The sequence below is a fragment of the Lepidochelys olivacea genome (genome assembly GCF_965140295.1).
Source record: "Lepidochelys olivacea isolate rLepOli2 genome assembly, chromosome: 2".
NCBI lineage: Eukaryota > Metazoa > Chordata > Testudines > Cheloniidae > Lepidochelys > Lepidochelys olivacea.
The window spans coordinates 267972625-267995079 of NC_140412.1; the positions used below are offsets into that span (position 1 = coordinate 267972625).

The window sequence follows — 22455 nt, forward strand, 5'->3', positions numbered from 1 at the left end:
TTCAGGCTCTGCTGGCCTGCTGCGGGACTTGAGATAATATTTTGATCGTTTAAGAGGTGGCTTTCAGTTCCTACCTTAGCATCCCTTGGTATATCTGAAGTTCCCTTCCTCTTGCCCTCTCTTGAGGAAGTAGAGTGCTCTTTGACACCTTCAGCAGGCAAGACAAAGGGAATGTCTGGCTTTTGCAGTTCAGCAGCAAAGAGGGAAACTTTGGGAGCTTTAGAAACTCCTACATTTTCATCCCCCAACTCCATTGTTCTTGGATGGTGGTTTCTCTTTTGTTTCGGTTTCTTCTTCTTCTTCTTCACAATCACTGGAGAACCTTCTGAATCCCAGGTCTCTCTAGGTACATCTCTCTGGCTCTCCACAAACTCAGACGGTATGCTGAGTAGCTGCCCGGCTGCCTTTTTATGTGGTGCCCTAGTCCGTGAGAATGTTCCAGAGACCCATCCAAGTTCTGGCATAGAAAAGGGGTCTGCTTTTGGGTCACTACTCTTCTGTTGTGGGAGATCTACTAGAAGTTCCTCTGGGACATCTGCACCAGGCACTGCTGCAGGTTTTGCTCTGCCAAACCTGCGGTCACTTGATTTGTTAGCTTGCCTTACTTGTGCAGTAGGTACACCTGGAATACAGGAAGTTTGCTCAAGTATCAGAGCAACTATTTGCTAAAAAGTCTGATGTTAGCCAATTTTTTATTTTACTGACCGCCTCAGTCACATATGCAGAACTTTTAAACACACTGATACCATACTAACCCCAAACCCAGTTTTAGTGGTGCTGTTTAAGAAAGCTAACTTTAAAATAGGTTTTATGTTTAATTTCTGTGTTACTGGTAAGTAAGTAAAATAGATCAATGACAGAGATTAACAGTCATTTTTTGTACAGTGGGTGATCTTTACTCCCATAAAACAACTGCTCTTGTAGTGAGAAATTACCAATATTTAGAAAAGGCATTAGGGATCCATTTTTCCTGTTATCTTAGCAAGACAAGACAGCAGCTACACCAGTTACAACCCTCTAGTTTAGAAACTTTCCTTAATAGGAAATAGAAGCATAGCGGAAAGGTAAGGCTCAAGAAGAAAGCGTGTGGATGTAATGGGAAGAAAAAGCTAGAAGTAAGTTTCCCACAGCACCCGTAAAGCAGTGGAAGGCAAAACTTCATCAAAAGAAAAATAATTTTCTGTACTCAGACGTAGATAGCACTACTTTCCTCAGTTATAAGCCATTAACTTTAGAGAGTGTCAGTCATTTCTTACATAGCCCTGGTCCCACAAATCAGCCTCCAGTCAGAAACATAAACAATCTAGGCTCAATGGAGAGGTGAGTTAGTGGAGCAGGGACAAAACTATGTTTTCCTCCTTCAGCTACACACCTTAATTTGGAAAAGGAATTTGCCTTGATTATTTTACTAGAATCAAGGAACACTGGGTTTGTCTTAACACCAAAATAAGAGCCATGTTGGAAATGGCATTAGAAGAGAGGGAAGGTGAGTGTTTAAATGCTTTAGCAGTGAAGACATAAGCCATCTCCCAATGAAAATAGCAGCAGCATCCAAATTTGGACTTGTAGTCCTGAAACCAAGGAGATTAAATCATTTATAGAGGGGACAGGGCAGAGACTGGAGGCAAAGTGCAAGCAGAATCATTGTGATGAATTCACAAGACAGCACAGTGCTGGCTGTAGAAAATCGTGTGCTTGCCCATGTGGCTGAAGGGTAAGACAAATGCAGCTAGTAGGAGAAGGAAGAATGGTATTCAGAGAGAAAACATACTTTAATTCTAAATTCCAACTACTGTCAAATCTCTACCTGTCGGTTCCAATGGAGATTTCTCTTGTGGAGGTTCTATATGGTGGGCATGACTAAGCTCAGCCTCTTCCTTCAGCTTCTCTACTATGGCCAGGTCAGCAGCCGGAGCTGTTTTTTCCGGAAGGGTTTCTTTAGTTTCTATTAATGTAAATGGTTCTTTTGCTTCCACTGGAATTGAAACACAAAAAACACAATAAGATGGGATGTTTCACATCTGATGAATGAGCGTAACCAATATTTTACACACAGGCATATAGAAAAGGGTACATTCTGGTTTAGAATACAGATGCAATTTACAAGATTCTGTAACCTGTCTACCTATATTCCTCCGTCAAATTCCCTTTGACAAATACCCTACCAAATGGTTGCGGTGTCAAAGGTGAAATATACAAGATTGTCTTTGCTATCTGAAGACAGGTCAAGCCTCTTTTCTTGAAAGAAAAAATGGTTACCCACCTTTTTCGGAACAGTTCTTCGAGATGTGTTGCTCATGTCCATTCCATTCTAGGTGTGCGCGCACCCATGTGCGCGGACGGAGATTTTTGCCTTAGCGGTATCCATAGAGCCAGCTGTGCTGCCCCCATGAGTGCAGCGCTCACGTGTTGGTATATCAGGCGCCGCCGGCCCTATGCCCTCTCAGTTCCTTCCCGCTGACAACTCCAGCAGAGGGGCAGGAGGGCGGGTAATGGAATGGACACGAGCAACACGTCTTGAAGATCAAGAGTTACGAAAACAGTGGTACTTGTGGCACCTTAGAGACTAACATTTATTTGAGCATAAGCTTTTGTGAGCTACAGCTATTTTCTTCAAATACTTGCTCATGTCAATTCCATTCTAGGTGACTCACAAGCAATATCAATGAAGATGGGCTCAGAGTTCACGGTCTTGCAACACTACTCTGCCAAAGTCAGCATCGTCTCAAGCTTGCTGGGTAAGTGCATAAGGAGACACAAACATAGAATCATAGAATCACAGAATCATAGAATATCAGGGTTGGAAGGGACCCCAGAAGGTCATCTAGTCCAACCCCCTGCTCAAAGCAGGACCAATTCCCAGTTAAATCATCCCAGCCAGGGCTTTGTCAAGCCTGACCTTAAAAACCTCTAAGGAAGGAGATTCTACCACCTCCCTAGGTAACGCATTCCCGTGTTTCACCACCCTCTTAGTGAAAAAGTTTCTCCTAATATCCAATCTAAACCTCCCCCACTGCAACTTGAGACCATTACTCCTCGTTCTGTCATCTGCTACCATTGAGAACAGTCTAGAGCCATCCTCTTTGGAACCCCCTTTCAGGTAGTTGAAAGCAGCTATCAAATCCCCCCTCATTCTTCTCTTCTGCAGGCTAAACAATCCCAGCTCCCTCAGCCTCTCCTCATAACTCATGTGTTCCAGTCCCCTAATCATTTTTGTTGCCCTTCGCTGGACTCTCTCCAATTTATCCACATCCTTCTTGAAGTGTGGGGCCCAAAACTGGACACAGTACTCCAGATGAGGCCTCACCAATGTCGAATAGAGGGGAACAATCACGTCCCTCGATCTGCTCGCTATGCCCCTACTTATACATCCCAAAATGCCATTGGCCTTCTTGGCAACAAGGGCACACTGCTGACTCATATCCAGCTTCTCGTCCACTGTCACCCCTAGGTCCTTTTCCGCAGAACTGCTGCCTAGCCATTCGGTCCCTAGTCTGTAGCTGTGCATTGGGTTCTTCCATCCTAAGTGCAGGACCCTGCACTTATCCTTATTGAACCTCATCAGATTCCTTTTGGCCCAATCTTCCAATTGGTCTAGGTCCTTCTGTATCCTATCCCTCCCCTCCAGCGTATCTACCACTCCTCCCAGTTTAGTATCATCCGCAAATTTGCTGAGAGTGCAATCCACACCATCCTCCAGATCATTTATGAAGATATTGAATAAAACCGGCCCCAGGACCGACCCTTGGGGCACTCCACTTGATACCGGCTGCCAACTAGACATGGAGCCATTGATCACCACCCGTTGAGCCCGACAATCTAGCCAGCTTTCTACCCACCTTATAGTGCATTCATCCAGCCCATACTTCCTTAACTTGCTGACAAGAATACAATGGGAGACCGTGTCAAAAGCTTTGCTAAAGTCAAGAAACAATACATCCACTGCTTTCCCTTCATCCACAGAACCAGTAATCTCATCATAAAAGGCGATTAGATTAGTCAGGCATGACCTTCCCTTGGTGAATCATGATGGTGAACCATGTGGACAGATGACCAGGTAGCAGCCCTACATATCTCTTGGATTGATACCTGTGTCAGGAAAGCCGCTGACTATGCTTGTGCCCTAGTCAAGGGCTGCGTACCAGTCTCCTAGATCCAGGGAGGAGATGGAGGACAAGGAGATCATGCAAAACTTCAACTTTATGAGAGACTTGTTGAGGCGACGCAGGTCCAGGATGGGTCTGAAGCCCCCTTTTGCCTTTGGGATTAGGAAGTAGCGGGAATAGAACACTCATGTGCTGAGCGACCTCCTCCACTTTCCCCTGGAGCAGGAGGCCCTCAACCTCTTGAACAAGGAGGTGCTTGTGAGAAGGATCCATGAAGAGGGGTGGGTGGGAGGGAGGTGTGGTAGAAAATTGCAGGGTACAGCCCCGAGATACTATGTTCAGCACCCAGTGGTCTGAGGTGACCCGCAACCAGGCCAAACAGTAGGAACAAAGACAGTCGAGGAAAGAACAATGTGGATCTGGGAAATTGACTCGGGCGTCACTCTGAAGCACACCATCAGAACGAGTGCTTCTAGCCCCCAGGATGCTTCGCCAGGCCGGGCTGCGTGGGAGGAGGAATGGCGGCAACAACTAAAACTCATCTCTCTATCCCTTCTCCTTGCAGACCCCTGATGAGGCTGCCAAGGCCTTGGCAGTGGGAGCAGCCAGAACTGCTTCCATGCAGACTGCTGCGTATGCATCCCCAGTGAGCAAAGGGTGGCCCGAGTATCCTTCAACCCATGCAGCCTCATATTTGTCTGTTTGGAGAAGAGACCGTTCTCATTGAATGGGAGGTCCTAGATCAAGGTCTGCATCTCATGGGAAAGGCCAGCAGTGTGAAGCCAGCAGCTGCGACTCATAACCACCACCAATGCGACCACCCTGTCCGCCGAGTCCACCACATCCCACCCCATTTGCGGGGAGCTACTAGCTGCTGCAGTGCCTTCATCTACCAGGGTGCCAAATTCTTAGGCCAAACCCTGCAGGAGGGACTCCTTGAACTTATGAAGGGCGCCCAATAAGTTAAAATTGTGTCTGCCCAAGAGGGCCTGATGGCTCGCCACTGGAACTGTGTGCTGGCAATGGAATACATTTTTGTCCCAAAATGGTCCAGTCTTTTGGCCTCTATTCATGGGAGTTGAGCTGGTGTGCCCCTGCTTGTCTTTTCTGTTGGCTGCAGAGATAATCAATGAGCACGGAGGTGGGTGTGTATAAAAGTACTTGGACCCTTTGGCTGGGACAAAGTACTTTTCAGCCCCTTTAGAGGTGAGAGGGATGGAAGACGGGGTTTGCCAGAGGGCCTTGTCAATTTTGAGAACCCCATCATGCACTAGTAGTGCAACATGAGCTGGGGTAGAGGCTGAGAGGAAGTTGAACAAAGCGTCCACCTGCTCGGCCATCTGCTCCATCTCTAGGTCCAAGTTCTTGGCCACCCGTCGAAGAAGGACCTGATGTTCTTTAAAATCGTCCAGAGGGCCAGTCCTTGAGGGTCCCGCAACTGCCTCGTCCAGAGCTGAAGATGACGGCTGTACCCCCGAGGGAGGCCCTGGGGCATTATCCCCAATGGGGGAGGGAGGAGTTTAGGGGTGGGTGCAGTGTCCTCTACCCCGACCTCCGAGTGCGACTCGTTCACCGAGCCCGGTGCCGTCAGTGCTGCCAACTGTTGCTTCGAGGCACCAGCAGATGAGCAGCATGAAGGGGACATTGTCATGACCGGCACGCCCCATGTGATCCAACAAAGCCACTGAGCTGGCCACTGGCCACACTGCCAAGACGGCACCATCAATGTTGACGCAGCCCCAGGAGCCCAATCACGCTGCTGGAGTCTGGGCAAGGGGCTGAACTGCCCTTCCATGCCAGAGGAATCCCCTTCCGGTGACAAACCGTGGGGCCATCGACATCTGCATCTGCCTGCTGACCGTCGCTGCTAGAGACAGATGCCTGGAACGAGAGGATCAGTGCCGGTACCAAGGGGACTGGTGCTGGGGGGACCGGAGTTGTGACGGGGAGTGCACTCACGGGGAAAGCATAAAATCATAAAATATCAGGGTTGGAAGGGAACTCAGGAGGTCATCTAGTCCAACCCCCTGCTCAAAGCAGGACCAATCCCTAATTAAATCATCCCAGCCAGGGCTTTGTCAAGCCTGACCTTAAAAACTTCTAAGGAAGGAGATTCCACCACCTCCCTAGGTAACGCATTCCAGTGTTTCACCACCCTCCTAGTGAAAAAGTTTTTCTTAATATCCAGTCTAAACCTCCCCCACTGCAACTTGAGACCATTACTCCTTGTTCTGTCATCAGTGACCACTGAGAACAGTCTAGAGCCATCCTCTTTGGAACCCCTTTCAGGTAGTTGAAAGCAGCTATCAAATCCCCCCTCATTCTTCTCTTCTGCAGACTAAACAATCCCAGTTCCCTCAGCCTCTCCTTATAAGTCATGTGTTCCAGACCCCTAATCATTTTTGTTGCCCTCTGCTGGATGTTTTCCAATTTTTCCACATCCTTCTCGTAGTGTGGGGCCCAAAACTGGATACAGTACTCCAGGTGAGGCCTCACCAATGTCGAATAGAGGGGAACGATCACGTCCCTCGATCTGCTGGCAATGCCCCTACTTATACAGCCCAAAATGCCATTTGCCTTCTTGGCAACAAGGGCACACTGTTGACTCATATCCAGCTTCTCGTCCACTGTCACCCCTAGGTCCTTTTCTGCAGAACTGCTGCCTAGCCATTCAGTCCCTAGTCTGTAGCGATGCATGGGATTCTTCCGTGCTAAGTGCAGGACTCTGCACTTGTCCTTGTTGAACCTCACCAGATTTCTTTTGGCCCAATCCTCTAATTTGTCTAGGGCCCTCTGTATCCTATCCCTACCCTCCAGTGTATCTACCTCTCCTCCCAGTTTAGTGTCATCTGCAAACTTGCTGAGGGTGCAATCCACACCATCCTCCAGATCATTTATGAAGATATTGAACAAAACCGGCCCCAGGACCGACCCTTGGGGCACTCCACTTGATACCGGCTGCCAACTAGACATGGAGCCACTGATCACTACCGGTTGAGCCTGACAATCTAGCCAACTTTCTATCCACCTTGTAGTCCATTCATCCAGCCCATACTTCGTTAACTTGCTGGCAAGAATACTGTGGGAGACTGTATTGTCCAGAGATGAAGCCTCATCCAGAGATGAAGACGACGACTGTAGATCTGCGCCAAGAGGATGACTGGCAGGAGGGCAAACGGTGCCAGTAGTATGGAAACTAGAGCCTCCCCCCTTAGGCAATTCGCTTTGAGATGGCGGGGACTGCGATTGAAGTGCCTGTGACCAAGGGCAAGCCCCAGAGGATCTGGGCTGCAACTCTGGAGATCTGTGGCGCGAAGGAGAGCACTGCCTTGTCTTGGGGCATTGGCAGCACTCCACTGCCCCGAGACCTCTTAGCTGCTGGCTTGATCTCGTAGGGAGCCTTTGATGTTTCCTGCAGCATTGGCAGTGCCGGCAGCATGGGCGGAGACCTCTGCTCTCTCGTCATCGGGGGAGCTTGGGAAGGCGTCAAAGCCATCAGGAGTTTGGGTCCCCTACTGCTCCCAGGAGCCAGTGGTAGATCCTTTAAGGGGCTAAGGGCCCTGACCAGGGAGGCACGTACACATAGCTTCGGAGTGGCTGGGCAGCCTGAACTGAGTCCTTTGCCCAATGTCCCATGGCCCTTCTTGCCTGGTGCCAGGGAGCCATGCTCGTTTTCTTTTTGGGCACCAGTGATGGAGAGCAGTGCCGGGCAGAGCCAGGGGTGCACTGCGCACTGAGACCAAGGTATTAGGTGAGTCTTGGAGGGACGGCTCAGAAGCTGGACGAAGGGCCGGAAATGAGAAGAGCCCGGAAATAAATATCCTGCTCTTTCTGAGTCCTGGGTCAAAAATTTGTACAAATATGACACTTGTCCTTCATATGTGATTCCTTAGGCATTTGAGGCAGCTGGTGTGTGGGTCACTTACAGGCATAGGCCTGTTCCAGTCCACTCAGGGCTTAAACCCCGGAGATCAGGCCATGCCCCGCCTGGGGCAAAGTCCCCGCTGGGACTCTAACTTCGAACTACACTTAACACTAACTATTATAAAGAAACTATTTACAAGACCCTAAAGCTCGAAGTCAGAAGAGACAAAACCGTTAGCCCTTGCTATGCAAGGAAAGGTACTCCGACTAACCACTACAGGTGGTAAGAAGAAACTGAGAGGGCATAGGGCCAGTGGAGCCTGATATACCAAAGCATGAGCACGGCACTCAAAGGGTGGCCTTACTGATACTGCTAAGGCAAAAATCTCTGACAACTGCACACAGGGGCACGCACACACCTAGAATGGAATCGACATGAGCAAGCACTCGAAGAAGGAGCAAGAGTTCAGACAACACTGGCTTTCACACAATTCTTAAACTGAACTTGTAACGCTTTACCATTGTACAGTTGCTTTTCCCAATATTTGTTAACTGTATCAACTAGCAAGGAAGCTTACTTGTAAAACTACCAAAATACAGGAGAAAGTTAACCTTTAACTTCACCTAAAAAAAGGCCAGAAACATCCTGTAACATGCTAGCTAAAACAAATACTCGGTTCACAACGCTGATTAAAAATTAAAGTTTGGACAGAGCTTCCAAAATCTGGATTGATGTACTACATTTAAGTGCTTATTATTATTATTATATACATACAAAATTAACAGGGACATAAAATTCAGACAATTTAGTTCTTTTAAAGTCATCACATTAGAGACCTATTAGATTTTTCATTAACTTGAATTTTTTAAGTTATATACATTTAATTACTTTATACTTATAAAAGATAAAAAATAAAAATAAAAGATATAAAAAATAAAAACTGTAATAAACCAACCACCACATTCAATGGATACAACAAATATGCATGGGGAAAAAAAGGAAGAGAAATACAAATTCACTCCCAAGTCCTTAATGGAAACCGTATCTACATTACAGCAATCTGCAATGGTTACCCTGCCAGGTTGAGGCTGAGAAACAGTTTCTTATATAACCCCACATTTTCACATGCTCATAACTTTCCAAAACATTCACCTTGGGGCTGAAGTCTTCTTTGCATGGTCTCTGCCAAAGGCAGAGGAATAGTGTGAGAGAGAAATTGGGAGGAAGAAGTTATTAAGCTCAATCAAAAATGCTGACTTCACAACAAAGAAGCCCTCTTGATTTTGTACCCAGGTTTATAGATCTCACCTGCCAGCTCTGGGAGTTCATTTGGCTTCGGAAGATGCTCTGTATGTTTGCTGGGAGATGGTTTATTCTCTTCCACAAGAGTACTATCTGCACCAGGAGTAGAGGCTTCTGGGACCGTCACTTTTTGTTCCATTACCTCAGCTGGAGCAGACGATACTGTTTACAACAAATTTTAAAAGTTAGTGGTTTTTCTACTTGTAAACAGTTGAGACCCCACTTACCTCTCCAACTACTCTCCTCCCTCCCCCAATTTGCCTGCAAGTTCCTTGAGAAAGCAGTCTATTTACAGTGCCTTGAATTCTTGTCCTCTGGCTCCGTCCTAATCCCAGGCAATCCAGTTACCATCTGTTCCTTTGAAACTACTCTTCCCAAACTCTCCAGTAAGTATGAGCCTACTCTGACCTCCTCCTGCGCAAGTCTAAGGGATTTCCTGATCCTCTTTTTCTGCTGCCTGCACACAGTCACTCTTTCACTCCAGCATTCTCTCTAACTTGGGCTTTTACATCTCTGCTGCCTGCCACACCAGCAGCTCTTGTGGCAGATCCTCCTCCCTCACTTCTCCTGAGATCTCTCCAGGTTCTTTCCTCAGTCCTCTTCTTTTTACTTTACACTTTATCTACAAATGAACTCTTTACTCTCATGGCTCCAACTATCATAATTCCCTACTTGTTCAATCTCACCTCTTCAACTGTCCCTCCAATTTCATTCTAGCTGTCTCGTCAGCAGCTCAGACTAAGCATGGTGAAATACCACTTTTTTTGCCCACCTATACCATGACCTTACTTCTCCTCCCATTAGCCATTGTCACTGTATTGTCTTGAATTCCCTCTCATTCTTCCTCTCCATCCTGATCACCAAAATCCTTGTTCAGGCTTTGGTCACCACTGGTGTCAGTTACTGTCACCCCTTCCTCACTAGCTAACCTGATTCTCAACCCATTCCCTTTCAGACCACACAAAATGATGTCCCCACTCCTACTATTCTGACTATTCCATTCCCCTAATCTTATCCTTTCATTGGTTACTCTGGCCTCCCACAGAAAATCTCAACTTCTCTTCACCTTCTCTACGCCCCTGTACCCTGTGTCTCAGCCTTCATTTCCTCCTCCTCACTTCTCCTGGAAGCCTATCCACTTCTTAAAACTGCCTGTGTAAATACATCTGCCCACACTGTCTGGCTCTTTTATTCACACCTTCTTCCACACCACCCCTTATGACTCATTCCCTAGCCTGCTGCTTTTAGTTAAAACCTCTCCCCTTAAAAACTCACTTCTACCAAAAAGCCTATCAATGTTAAGACACTAAAGAATTAAGTGCATAACATTTAAAAAGTGACTGCTATCTTTACCAGAGTGTACTTTAGAGCTTACCTTTCCGGTATTGAGAGTCTGAACTATCCTGTAGGTCAAACTTAGATCATAACTTCGACTCAGCAGGGACCATAGTTTCCTCTGATTGTACCTTCTTGTACAATGATCATGGCCCATACACAATAAAATCCCCTTCCCACTGCCAGAAAATAAACATTTCTCATTTGATATCCCTGTCCTCAATCCCTGAATTCTTTAGCTAAAACAACCTGGCAAAACTGCTAAAAAATGTATCTACCCAGCAATAAAATCTAACAGGCCCTATTCAGATTAGAAGCCCTTTGGAGAAGGCACTATGTCTTCTTTTTGCCTATACATCACTTGGCATGTCTTGTGCACTATAGTACGTATTTTAGATACCATAATATGTACATAAAATAATTACCACTAGGGGTGGGCAAATATGCCTTCTGACAGCTTGCACTAAATCTCTCTCTGAAACCTTGATTTCCCCAAAGATTTCATAGTGTTTTAGAGCAATGCAAAGTCCTAAATGGACAATAAAATATCAGTTCCATATTGTATACATGAAAAACCCTTGAGAGCCATTTCCTTTTGTGTATACCTTGGCAGCAGAGTTGAGCTGCACCCAGGAGACTGAATTTAAGACAGACCAGAGCAATATTTACTTTGGATGAATTCACTCTTTCGTGTTCAACAATCTTACTGGAACTTGTATATCTGGATTTACACCAGTTACTGTACAGCAGGGTTTTAGTAAGACTTTCCTTTGTAGACTCAGATCTCATAGTGGCATTCATACAGGATTTGCCAAAATATTTAAGTCCCCAGTGAACAGTGCATGCAGACTTTCTGGTGTCTGCTTACCTGTTGGAGGTTCATTAAGAGCGGACTTGTGTTGCTCAACAGAAGGTTCAAACACCATCAGCTCTTCCACTACAGGAATACACACTTGTCCCATCACTTGAACAGATACTTCTCCCACAGCTGGAGCAGATGCTGCAGAGATTAACAAGTATACTAAATACTGTTAGTTCTGAAGTTTGTAAATGAGGGATGACAAGAAGAGGAAAAGCACCTAGAAACTAGATATTTTTTCCTTATGTGACTGTGTATAAGTCCTATTAGTGGTAATGACAGATGCACCTTCTTGTACAAATGGCAGCAAAAGGTACAAAATACTCCAAAGTCTGCATCCTTGTCTATACGCCTTGTTTGACACTCACGTATTACCAAAGTGTCTCAAACTACTGTAAAGTAAAACTATTTCCCCATGCTTATTACCCCCCACACTGTTACTCACATCTTCTTGTCAACTGTTGAAAATGGGCCATCCTGATTATCACTACAAAGGGTTTTTTTCTCCTGCTGATAATAGCTCACCCTAATTGATCACTCTTGTTATAGTGTGTATGGCAACACCCATTTTTCATGGTGTGTGTGTATATACATACATACATATATATATCTATCTTCCTACTGTATGCATCCGATGAAATAAGCTGTAGCTCACAAAAGCTTATGTTCAAATAAATTTGTTAGTCTCTAAGGTGCTACAAGTACTCCTCATTCTTTTTGTATTCCACTATACACCCTATTTTTAATAGAGCTAATTCCTAGTCAGGTATGCAGTATTATAGCCTGAAAATCCACTAGGAGCATATGAGGAGGCACAGTTGGTGATCTTCTGGCATGTGGCAACGTGCAGCATGCATTAAACAGGAATGAGAATGACTTATTTAAATAGCACGATATGGAAGAATTCCTGTGTGGACACAAATACATTCAGCTGACTACACCTCTACACTTGAAAAAAGTACCATGGGATCTTCAGTGACCACATGTGCTCAGAACCTTGTTTTCCATCATATTTAAAAAAAAACAGCATCTCTGGTTGCACAGTTCCCATGGCTATCTCAAGCAGGAGCAATGATTTATTCCTGACTTAGAAGGCACTACCATCAACTAAATTACTAACAGGACCTTCTTCTCTGATCCAAGCACTGGCAACGCCTGACTCTGCACTTGACAACAGAACTCAACTTGGTATGTATACTGGCTTTAGAATGTGGCTCATGGGCTCTTATTTTATTCAACAGACATCAACTGTCTCCCAGTTCCCAATGACTTCAGAAGCACTGAAATTCTTCAAGGACACTGTTCAGTCAGTTTCAGCCCAAAATTTCAGCTTTTAAAAACAAGGGGTTTTTTGTTTTGTTTTTTGTTTGTTTGTTTTTTTCTTCTTTTTTTTTTTTTAAACAAAACCTTAATAAAACCAAAAGTAGTATTTTCGTACAGTTTATTTGGATTTAAATATTCTCCTGAAGTATTTGCTCCATATGCTACACAGCATAGTCCGAAGGCACTCAAGTCAGAACACAATAGTGACCAAAACCAAAAAAGTCTATTTTCGTTGTCCAAACTTAGTGAAATACAAAAAAAGTGAGCACCAGTATAAATGGTGGGAGTTAAATTAAGTTTTAAAACTAGATTCTTAATAATCTAAAGCAATGATACTCAGAACTCAGTGGTTCAAGAGCCAAATTAGCGATCAACATTACCCAAAAGAGCCACAGTAGCATGACTTCATTGTTTCATTTACTATTTTATATATATTATTCTCATAGCAAAATGACTGACCAAGTATTATTTTATCTGCTACACTTGGTTAATAACATAGTAAAAGTATTCTGATCGGTTAATAACTTAGATTGGGTAATAATTAAATCATACCATGTTTTAATATCATGTGTTGCAAAGAGCCGCAGAAGACACATTAAAGAGCCGCTTGCAGCTCGAGAGCCTCAGTCTGAGGATCGCTGATCTAAAGTGTTGACAAAGGTCAAGAAATTCATTTTATAAAACTGATTTTTTAATCTGACCACCTCCTTTAATCAACGCTACAGGATTCACTTCTTCCAGCCATAGCTGATACTCTCACAACTGTGCTCGGTGATCTAGATAGCCCTATTCCTAGGTTATACCAATTATGCAGTACACTTGAGTATCCAAAGCCAAGACATTGGCTGATATTTATTGTTCACCATTTCAGCTAGGGTATGACCCTCTCCATAATAAATTAAATGATTGGTACAGAATATATATTACTAGGAAAGGTATACAGGTGCAAGTAGTATCGTTGCAATCCAACAAATCCTGAGGCGTGGTCTACGCTACAGAGTTAGCGTGACGCAAGGCAGCTTATGTTGACCTAACTACAGAAGCGTCAACACTAAAATTTGGCTCCAGGAGGTGTAATTGTCCTACTACACTGACTTAACTCCACCTCCACGAGAGGCGTAGAGTCAATGCTGGTGTAGACACTGCGTTGCTTACATCTACTGTTACTGGCTTTCAGAAGCCGTCCCACAATGCCCCACGTTGACAGTACAATTGATGCAAGTGCTCCCAGTGAGGATGAGCACTGCTGACACAAGAAGCAAAGCGTACACATACACAAGCAATGTAATTACTGTGGTGACTGTCTGTGGACATACATTAAGTAAACTTAATTTTGTAGTGTAGACATGGCCTCAGACCCACAGGAGGCCGTGAACAATATGAACAACAGGAGAAGGAATCATCAATAAATTGAACTTGTGAGCGCATTGGTATGACTAAAGCAAAGCTGGATCACAAGTCAGTCTTTTTTTTTATATTTGACTACTAACCACAAATAAGGATAACTCAGTTTTTGGAACTTCACGTTCTGCGAGAGCTGTGGGTTAGGAAGTAGTAAAGAATCATTTAATCAGCTTCTGGGCATATTTAATGCAACAGCTGTAGGTGTACTACAGGGGTTCTCACACTGAGGGTCGGGACCACTCAGGGGGTCATGACGTTACATGGGGGAGAGGGTCACAAGCTGTCAGCCTCCACCCCAAACCCCACTTTACCTCCAGCATTTATAATGGTGTTAAATATATAAAAAGTGTTTTTAATTTATGGGGGGGTGTCACACTTAGAGGCTTGTGAAAGGGGTCACCAGTACAAAAGTTTGAGAACCACTACTAGATTTATCATTCTCTAGCCATACAATTCAGCCAAACCCTCCCACCTCTGAATTTTCACTCATGGTAGGTTTTTGCTGGAAGCTGTGATAATATGCTATCTTCAGTAAAACGAGTTCAACCCCAGATCCCAACCCCTTCAAACTTTAGTTATGGATCTGAGCCCTTAAAGTAATCTTTAATCATCATCTTCTTTGCCTTATCCCATCAATCAGGATCAGAAGCTCTTGTTCTTTGTCTTCCAAGCTGACATCAACTTTCTTCACATCCTCCTGCGGCATCTTGAACCACCTTTTCCTAGGTCTTCCTCATGGTCTTTGTCCCATGAGTCTGACTACTAGATCTGATACTTTCTGGCCAAAATATCTCACACATCATCGTCTCACATGACCCAGCCATCTCAGTCAATATTCCCTCAGATTTTCTATGACGGGGACTACCTGCAGAATGGCTTGTACTGTTTCAGTGCACAGCCTATCAGCTCTCATCTTACCCAACATCCAGCTGAGCATTCTTATTACAGCAGTGTGAGGTAGTAGCAGTATTTCTTTCTTCCACATTGGCTAACATTCCAACCCGCACATCATGGCTGGCCTAATCATGATCGTATATACTTTGCTCTTTAGTTTATCTGGCATATTCTTATGGCAGAAATTCCTGTCAACTCCCTCAATTTACACCAGGTACTCTCCATGCACCTCCATGACATCTGTATCCACATTCCCAACATGGCTCAGGACTGAATCCAGATATTTAAATTGTCACACCGACTCACACTATACCGTCTAATTTCACTAGCATCTTGTAGTCCCTCTCAACAAAGCACCACATGGATTCCAGCTGATTCATATGCCATTTTTTTAAATTCAGTTCTAGGTCCCTCTCCAGTTTGTATTTATTTTTACAGCACAACATAATGTCAGCAGCAAAAAGCATGCTCCATGGAGCCTTTGCTGTAAATGGAGATTACTTACCTTCAAGATGTGTTTTCCCTATCTTATTCCACATATGGGTGCCCTTACACTCCATGCACCTGAGACAGGAGATTTTTAGCAAGTAGTCTCTGTTGGTCCATGCATGTGCAGTTGCTCTCCTTGTGCTCTGAACTGAGGGCATAAAGGGCGATACATTTCTAGTTTCCTCTCCTACAATGAATCAGATAAGATCCAAAGCAGAGGGGAAGGAGGGTGGGTATTAGAATACAGATAGGAACCACACATCTTAAAGAACCTCAGGTTTCAGGTAAGTAACCGTCTCCATTTTTTGGTCTGGATGCCTAACACTACTGACCTCACAACTGCATCTGCTGAAGAACCCTGGACTAGGTCGTAATGTTTTGTAAAGGAGTGGATGGAGCTCTAAGTAGCCACCTTACAAATGTCCGTTACTGGTACATCTCAGATGCCACTGAGGTTGCTTGGGCTCTCAGAGTGGGCCCGCACCCCATCTGGAGGAATAATACTTGTCAGCTGACAACACTGACTGATGCATCCAGAGATCCACTTAGAAAGTCTCCGAGCTGATCATTCTTGTCCTTGTAATCACTCTGCTATAGCAACAGTCTTGTGTTTTCCTAACAGATTTCATTCTTTGCAGATACAAGGCCAAGGCCGGTCTGATGTCCCAGAAGCACAGTGTCTTTTCTTTGATGGAAGCATGAGGCTTTGGGAAGAATACCAATAAGTGAATAGGTTGATTTACGTGAAAGTCTGAAATTACTTTGTGGATAAATTTTGGGTTGAGGCAAAAGGAGGAGCTCTCTCTATGAAATATGATGGGTCAGCCACACATGCTACCAGTTCACTCACTAGTCTGCTTGATGTGATAGCAACTGAGAAAGCAACCTTAGTGGAAAGGTATGACATGGAACATGTAGCCATCGGTTTGAAGGGTAGTCTGGTAGGAGCTGAGAGTACTAGGCTGAGATTCCATTGTGGTGTGGGTTTAGTCCCAAGCAGGAAGGGCATAATGAGGCCTTTCCGGAATCAAATTGTGGTAGGGTGAGTAAAGAGATTGGCCATCTACAAGAGAATGGAAGGCATTGATTGCTGCCAGGTGAACCTTTCCATTACTTCATTAAAGTCCTGACATTTTGAGGGACAGAAGATAGCCTAAAACTACAGGGATATCTGCTGATTCTAGTGATAACTACTTCCATTGTGACAAGGTAGAGAATGCCTCCATTTAGCTAGACCGCATTTTATAGTGGAGATTTTTCTGCTGTGATTGAGGAGTTTGGACAGCCTTTGAACATGATCATTCCTGGTCTGACACCCATTCAAATACCAGGCTGAGAGATGAACAGGGTCTGAGTTGGGATGTCTCATCCTGCCCTTCTCTTGAGTCAACAAATCCAGATGAGAGTATGCAGGGGATGACATTTGTAGAAGCTCTGGAAATCAAAATTGTCTGGGACAATTGGGTATGAGGAGGGTAAACCTGGCCTTGTTATGGAGAATTTTCCAGAGAATCTATGGTTGCAGTGGGATGAGAGGAAACAGGTACCTTAGATGATCCGTCCAGGATAACAGAAGGGTATCCCTGGAGTCTTGGCCTACTGCTGCTCTGGATCAGTAGAGACTGAATTTCTTGTTTGCTTGGAAGGTGAACAGATCCTAAAATGGTGTTCCCCACTGCGTAAAGATTTCAGTCAAGACAGAATTGTGACTTTCCCACTCCTGGTCTGCGGAGAAGTGGCTGCCAAGATCATCTGCCAAAGTATTCTGCACACATGGTTGGCATGTTGCTGAATGCGATGTGGTTCTTGATACACCAGTTCCATAACTTCACTGCCTCTAAACATAGAGGAGAAGATCTCGTCCACCCTGTTTGTTTATATAAAAGACTGTCATGTTGTCCAACACTATCTGGATGCAACAGAATCCTATGAGGTGGAGGAATTCTTTGCAGGCTAGGCGAACTGCCCTCATGTCCAGCAGATTGATATTCATTCTAGCCTCCCTAGTGCATTGTGCAGTGAGATTGTCCATATGGGCTCCCCATCCTATGAGGGATGTATCCGTGATTATGGTTGTGTCAGTTGTGGATGGAAGCCAGGGAACTCCCGTTTGTACCTGGTCTGGTTTTGTCCATCATATGAGAGAGGCTCTGACCTTTTGTGGGATTGTTACCAGATAAGGATAACCTGAACACCACTATGAGTAAACAGACGGAAGCCAGGCCTGCAGGCAATTGGAGTCTGGCAAACGGCATTATATATGTACATGCAGCCATGTGGCCTAGTAAGGAAAGACAGACCCTGATTGTGGTGTGAGGTCTCAGGGTGACTTGATTTATCAAGTATCAAAGGGGTAGCCATGTTAGTCTGTATCCACAAAAACAACAAGGACTCCGGTGGCACCTTAAAGACTAACAGATTTATATGGTCATAAGCTTTCATGGGTAAAAAATTTTGTGCATCTGAAGTAGTGGGTTTTTTACCCACAAAAACTTATGCCCAAATAAAACTGTTAGCCTTTAAGGTGCCACCGGACTCCTCATTGTTTTTGATTTATCGAGATGGCCATAGACTGAAATCTGTCTACAAGGAAGCAGGTCTTTCCTGAGGACAAGTCAAGGATTGCTCCTTTGAAATCTACAGTCTTCATGAGAATCAAAGTGGACTTTTCTTTGTTTACACGGATCCCCAATGACTTCAGAAGGTGCAGTCAGAATATGGTCACCAACTGGACCTCCTGGCTTGATCTGCCCATTAGTAGCCAGTTATCCGATACAGGAAGATGGTATAGTTGTCATCTCATCATATGGAAGCTGGTCCATACCCTTGATCATCTTTGTTGCCCTTCTCCAAACATTTTCCAGTTCCACCAGATCCTTTCTGAGATGGGCAACCAGAACTGGACACAATATTCAAGGTGTGGGCACAACATGGATTTATATAGTGGCATTATGATATTTTCTATCCCTTTCCTAATAGTTCCTAACATGCTGTTAGCTTTTTTGACCACTGCTGTGCATTGAGAGAACTAGCCACAGTGACTCCAAGATCTCTCTCTTGAATGGTAACAGTTAATTTAGAACCCATCATTATATATGTGTAGTTAGGATTATTTTTTCCAATGTGTATTACTTTGCACTTATCAACATTGAATTTCATCTGCTATTTTGTTGCCCAATCATCCAGTTTTGTGAGATCCCACTGTAACTCTTCACAGTCTACTTTGTATTTAACTATCCTGAATAATTGTATAATCATCTGCAAACATTGCCACATCACTGTCCACTCCATTTTCCAGATTATTAATGAATATGTTCAACAGCACAGGTCCCACAAATAGCAACAGGCAGACGCCTGTTCTACGAGCAGTGCCATTAGTTCTTGCGGAAGAGTGCTCTAAGTTGTGGGTGCAGTACGGGAGGATCTTCTCCTCAAAGTGGTTTCTGACATTGAAATCACTCTAAGAAGGACCAGGCCCAATAGAAGAGGGGATTGTGAATAGGGAAGAGCAAAAATATCCTTCAACAAGGTAAGGGTTTCATTCCTTCCTGTAGTTCAAGAAGTCCAAGGTGGGGATTGATGGATCCAAGTATCCAATGGTCTGTACTTAGAGGATCCCAGTCAGAGGTGTGGAAACCATCAAATGGGGGTCCAATGTGGAATTCTGAGACAGGACTGGCTGGTGCCAATCTTGAGGCTTGTGGAACAGAGCTGGACCCAGTACCATCAGATGCTCCTTCCTTTGTGCCTTTCATTCTTGGATGGAAAGTTTATGTAGACCTAATTCCTCAGGACCTGTGCATGAGGACTCAACCAACTTGGACCAAAATAGGGAGGGATACTTTTTTTTTTTCTCCTTTTTCTTTCTTTTTAAAGAGACAGATCTAGGACAGGCATCTGTTCTTTTGCCTATAGTAATATCCCCTACTCCTTTGAGAGGGGTTCTTAGGCTTAACTGTTTTGTCCTCCACTCCAGAACTCATGCTTGGAAGGGCACTGCTTGCAATCTAAGGCTCCTGTACAGGGGGTTCTCCCTGGCCTGGGTCCAATTGGAGTCTGTCTCATGGCCTTCTCCATGAAGTGTTTCTGCAGATGGAATTCTTGTGCCTCATGGTTTGAGGAGGGAAGGAGCAGCAGAAGCTGCACTTGGCAGTGATGTGAGCCTCTCCAAGGCAGTGCTGGTGTTCATCATTGATGGAGAAGAAATGGGATCTGAAAATACAGTTATTAAGCCCCTGGATACTTGACACATTCCTTCTCCACGGGGAGAAGCTTCCCGAGATGGGGAGCTATACTAACTATACTAGCTATAAAAACATGAACACAGTCTAAATTTACTAAAACTATTTACAATATATATTTACAAGTATTGACAGTAGAGGAAGACCATAACGGACACAGAATTCCGACAATCTATGTGGCGGTAAGAAGGAACTGGAGATGTGTCAGTCCACGCTGCCCTTTATGCCCTCAGTTCAGAGTACACGGAGAGCAACTGAGCGTGCAGAGACCAACAGACACTACTTGCTACAAATCTCCAGTCTCAGGTGCAAGGAGTGGAATCCACATAAGGACCACCACTCAAAGAATATGACACAGTGTTCATTACAATCACAAATAGGAATGGGCCTAAAGCTGATCCTTTATATAGACCTACTCTCACAGTGAAGGACTCAATTATAGCCACAGCTGGTTATCACCACTGTGCTACCCTCGTACATATCCAGTGTGCTCTTCCTCCACTCATCAGGCATTTTTCCAGTACAGAGAATTACACTGAAAAAATTCATCACCACCACTCCCTCATGACCAAATACTTTAAATGACTCAATTGGTACACCATCCAGTCCCACTGCCTTCCTATGTTTCATCATCTTTCGTATTGTCAATCTCCACCATCATGATAGGTTTTGTGAAGTTGTTGCTTGTGCATACTTCCCTACATGGTTTCTTCAAAATCTTAAATCCATCACCAAATAATCCATCACCAAGACAGACCCACAGATCTTACCTGTTGGTTCAACCTGCGGTGTGTCAGTAGCTTTGGTCTCTCCTGTAGGCTCTGTTAGTGCAGAAGGAACAGCAGCAGGTGCAGCAGCCACTGGACTTGGCAAATATTGTTCTGATACATCAGCTAACCTGGTGGGTTCTAGGTACACAAAAGAAATTTTTGTTCATTACACGTGAGTGAATTTGGAAACACTACCTGTATATATTGTGAGCTCTTTTGATAAGGGTCTGCGACTTTGCATGCATTTGTACCATGCCTAGTAACATAACAAGAGGGGCCACTGGACACTACTGTAACACAAATTAAATATACTACTACTACTCAAAAAGAAAAGGAGGACGTATGGCACCTTAGAGACTAACCAATTTATTTGAGCATAAGCTTTCGTGAGCTACAGCTCACTGCATCCGATGCTGTAGCTCACGAAAGCTTATGCTCAAATAAATTGGTTAGTCTCTAAGGTGCCACAAGTCCTCCTCTTCTTTTTGCGAACACAGACTAACACGGCTGCTACTTTGAAAACTACTACTACTCAAATACTGAAATAAGGAAGTTTGGTTCTACTCTGAAAAGTGACTCTAAAAATACCATTACGGTGTTCCACACTTATGACATCTCAGGATATGTCTACACAGTGAGCAGCAGCATGTGGCGACAAGTCCCAGAGCCAGAGTTGACCAATCTGGACTTTGAGAGGCTTGGGCTACTGCACTAAAAATAGCTATTATAGATTTTGCAGTTTGGGCTGGAGCTTGGGCTCTCAAACCCGCCCCTGACCACAGGCTTCTGAATCTGAGCTCCAGCTGGAGCCACTTCATCTACAACAGCTATTTTTTGTGCAGTAGCCCAAGCCCTGCAAACCCAAGTCTGTTGACCCAGGTTCTGAGACTTGCTGCCACAGGCAGCTGCTTGCTGCATAGATGTACCTTTAATGACTCAAACAAGTTTACTCCATTTATAAGACTGTTTTTCTAGCTGCAACCACAACACTCAACTTGGAATCTGGAGTAAAGCTAGATTCTTTCTGGCTTACTCACCACAACCAATAATGACGATTCTGCAGGTCACATTCCATTACACCTGTGCAAATTAGTGCAATTCTCCTCTCATTTATACCTGTGCAGTCCCACTGTCTCCTGATAGGTTTCAGAGTAACAGCCGTGTTAGTCTGTATTCGCAAAAAGAAAAGGAGTACTTGTGGCACCTTAGAGACTAACCAATTTATTTGAGCATGAGCTTTCGTGAGCTACAGCTCACTTCATCAGATGCATGCTGTGGAAACTGCAGCAGACTTTATATATACACAGAGAATATGAAAAAATACCTCCTCCCACCCCATTGTCCAGCTGGTAATAGCTTATCTACCAGCTGGACAATGGGGTGGGAGGAGGTATTTTTTCATATTCTCTGTGTATATATAAAGTCTGCTGCAGTTTCCACGGCATGCATCTGATGAAGTGAGCTGTAGCTCACGAAAGCTCATGCTCAAATAAATTGGTTAGTACCAGCTGGACAATGGGGTGGGAGGAGGTATTTTTTCATATTCTCTGTGTATATATAAAGTCTGCTGCAGTTTCCACAGCATGCATCTGATGAAGTGAGCTGTAGCTCACGAAAGCTCATGCTCAAATAAATTGGTTAGTCTCTAAGGTGCCACAAGTACTCCTTTTCTTTTTACTGTCTCCTGAGTGTCACAACAATGTGGTACAGCACATGGCTGTGAAAATGGAACTTAGTTAAAAATTGATGAACATGCATGCACCAGAATCACATTTGTTGGTTCTCCCTGCTGCACTGACCCTGCAGGGTTAAGAGAAATAAAATCTAATGAACGAACACGTCACTGAAGTCAGCAGACCTGACCGTC

At 44.5% G+C, this 22455-nt stretch overlaps 1 protein-coding gene across 2 annotated transcripts in view; it reads right to left on the reverse strand.

Annotated features, from left to right (window-relative positions):
• MAP4 (microtubule associated protein 4) overlaps positions 1–22455 on the reverse strand; it is a 282495-nt gene that overhangs the window by 73515 nt on the left and 186525 nt on the right. For both annotated transcript variants that reach the window (XM_084620175.1, XM_084620174.1), the window contains exons 9-12: positions 20589–20726; positions 11477–11608; positions 9280–9435; positions 1808–1975 (exon numbers count right to left, since the gene is read on the reverse strand). In XM_084620175.1, the coding sequence (XP_084476301.1) occupies positions 1808–1975; positions 9280–9435; positions 11477–11608; positions 20589–20726 (594 nt within the window). The remainder of the gene's footprint in view (positions 1–1807; positions 1976–9279; positions 9436–11476; positions 11609–20588; positions 20727–22455) is intronic.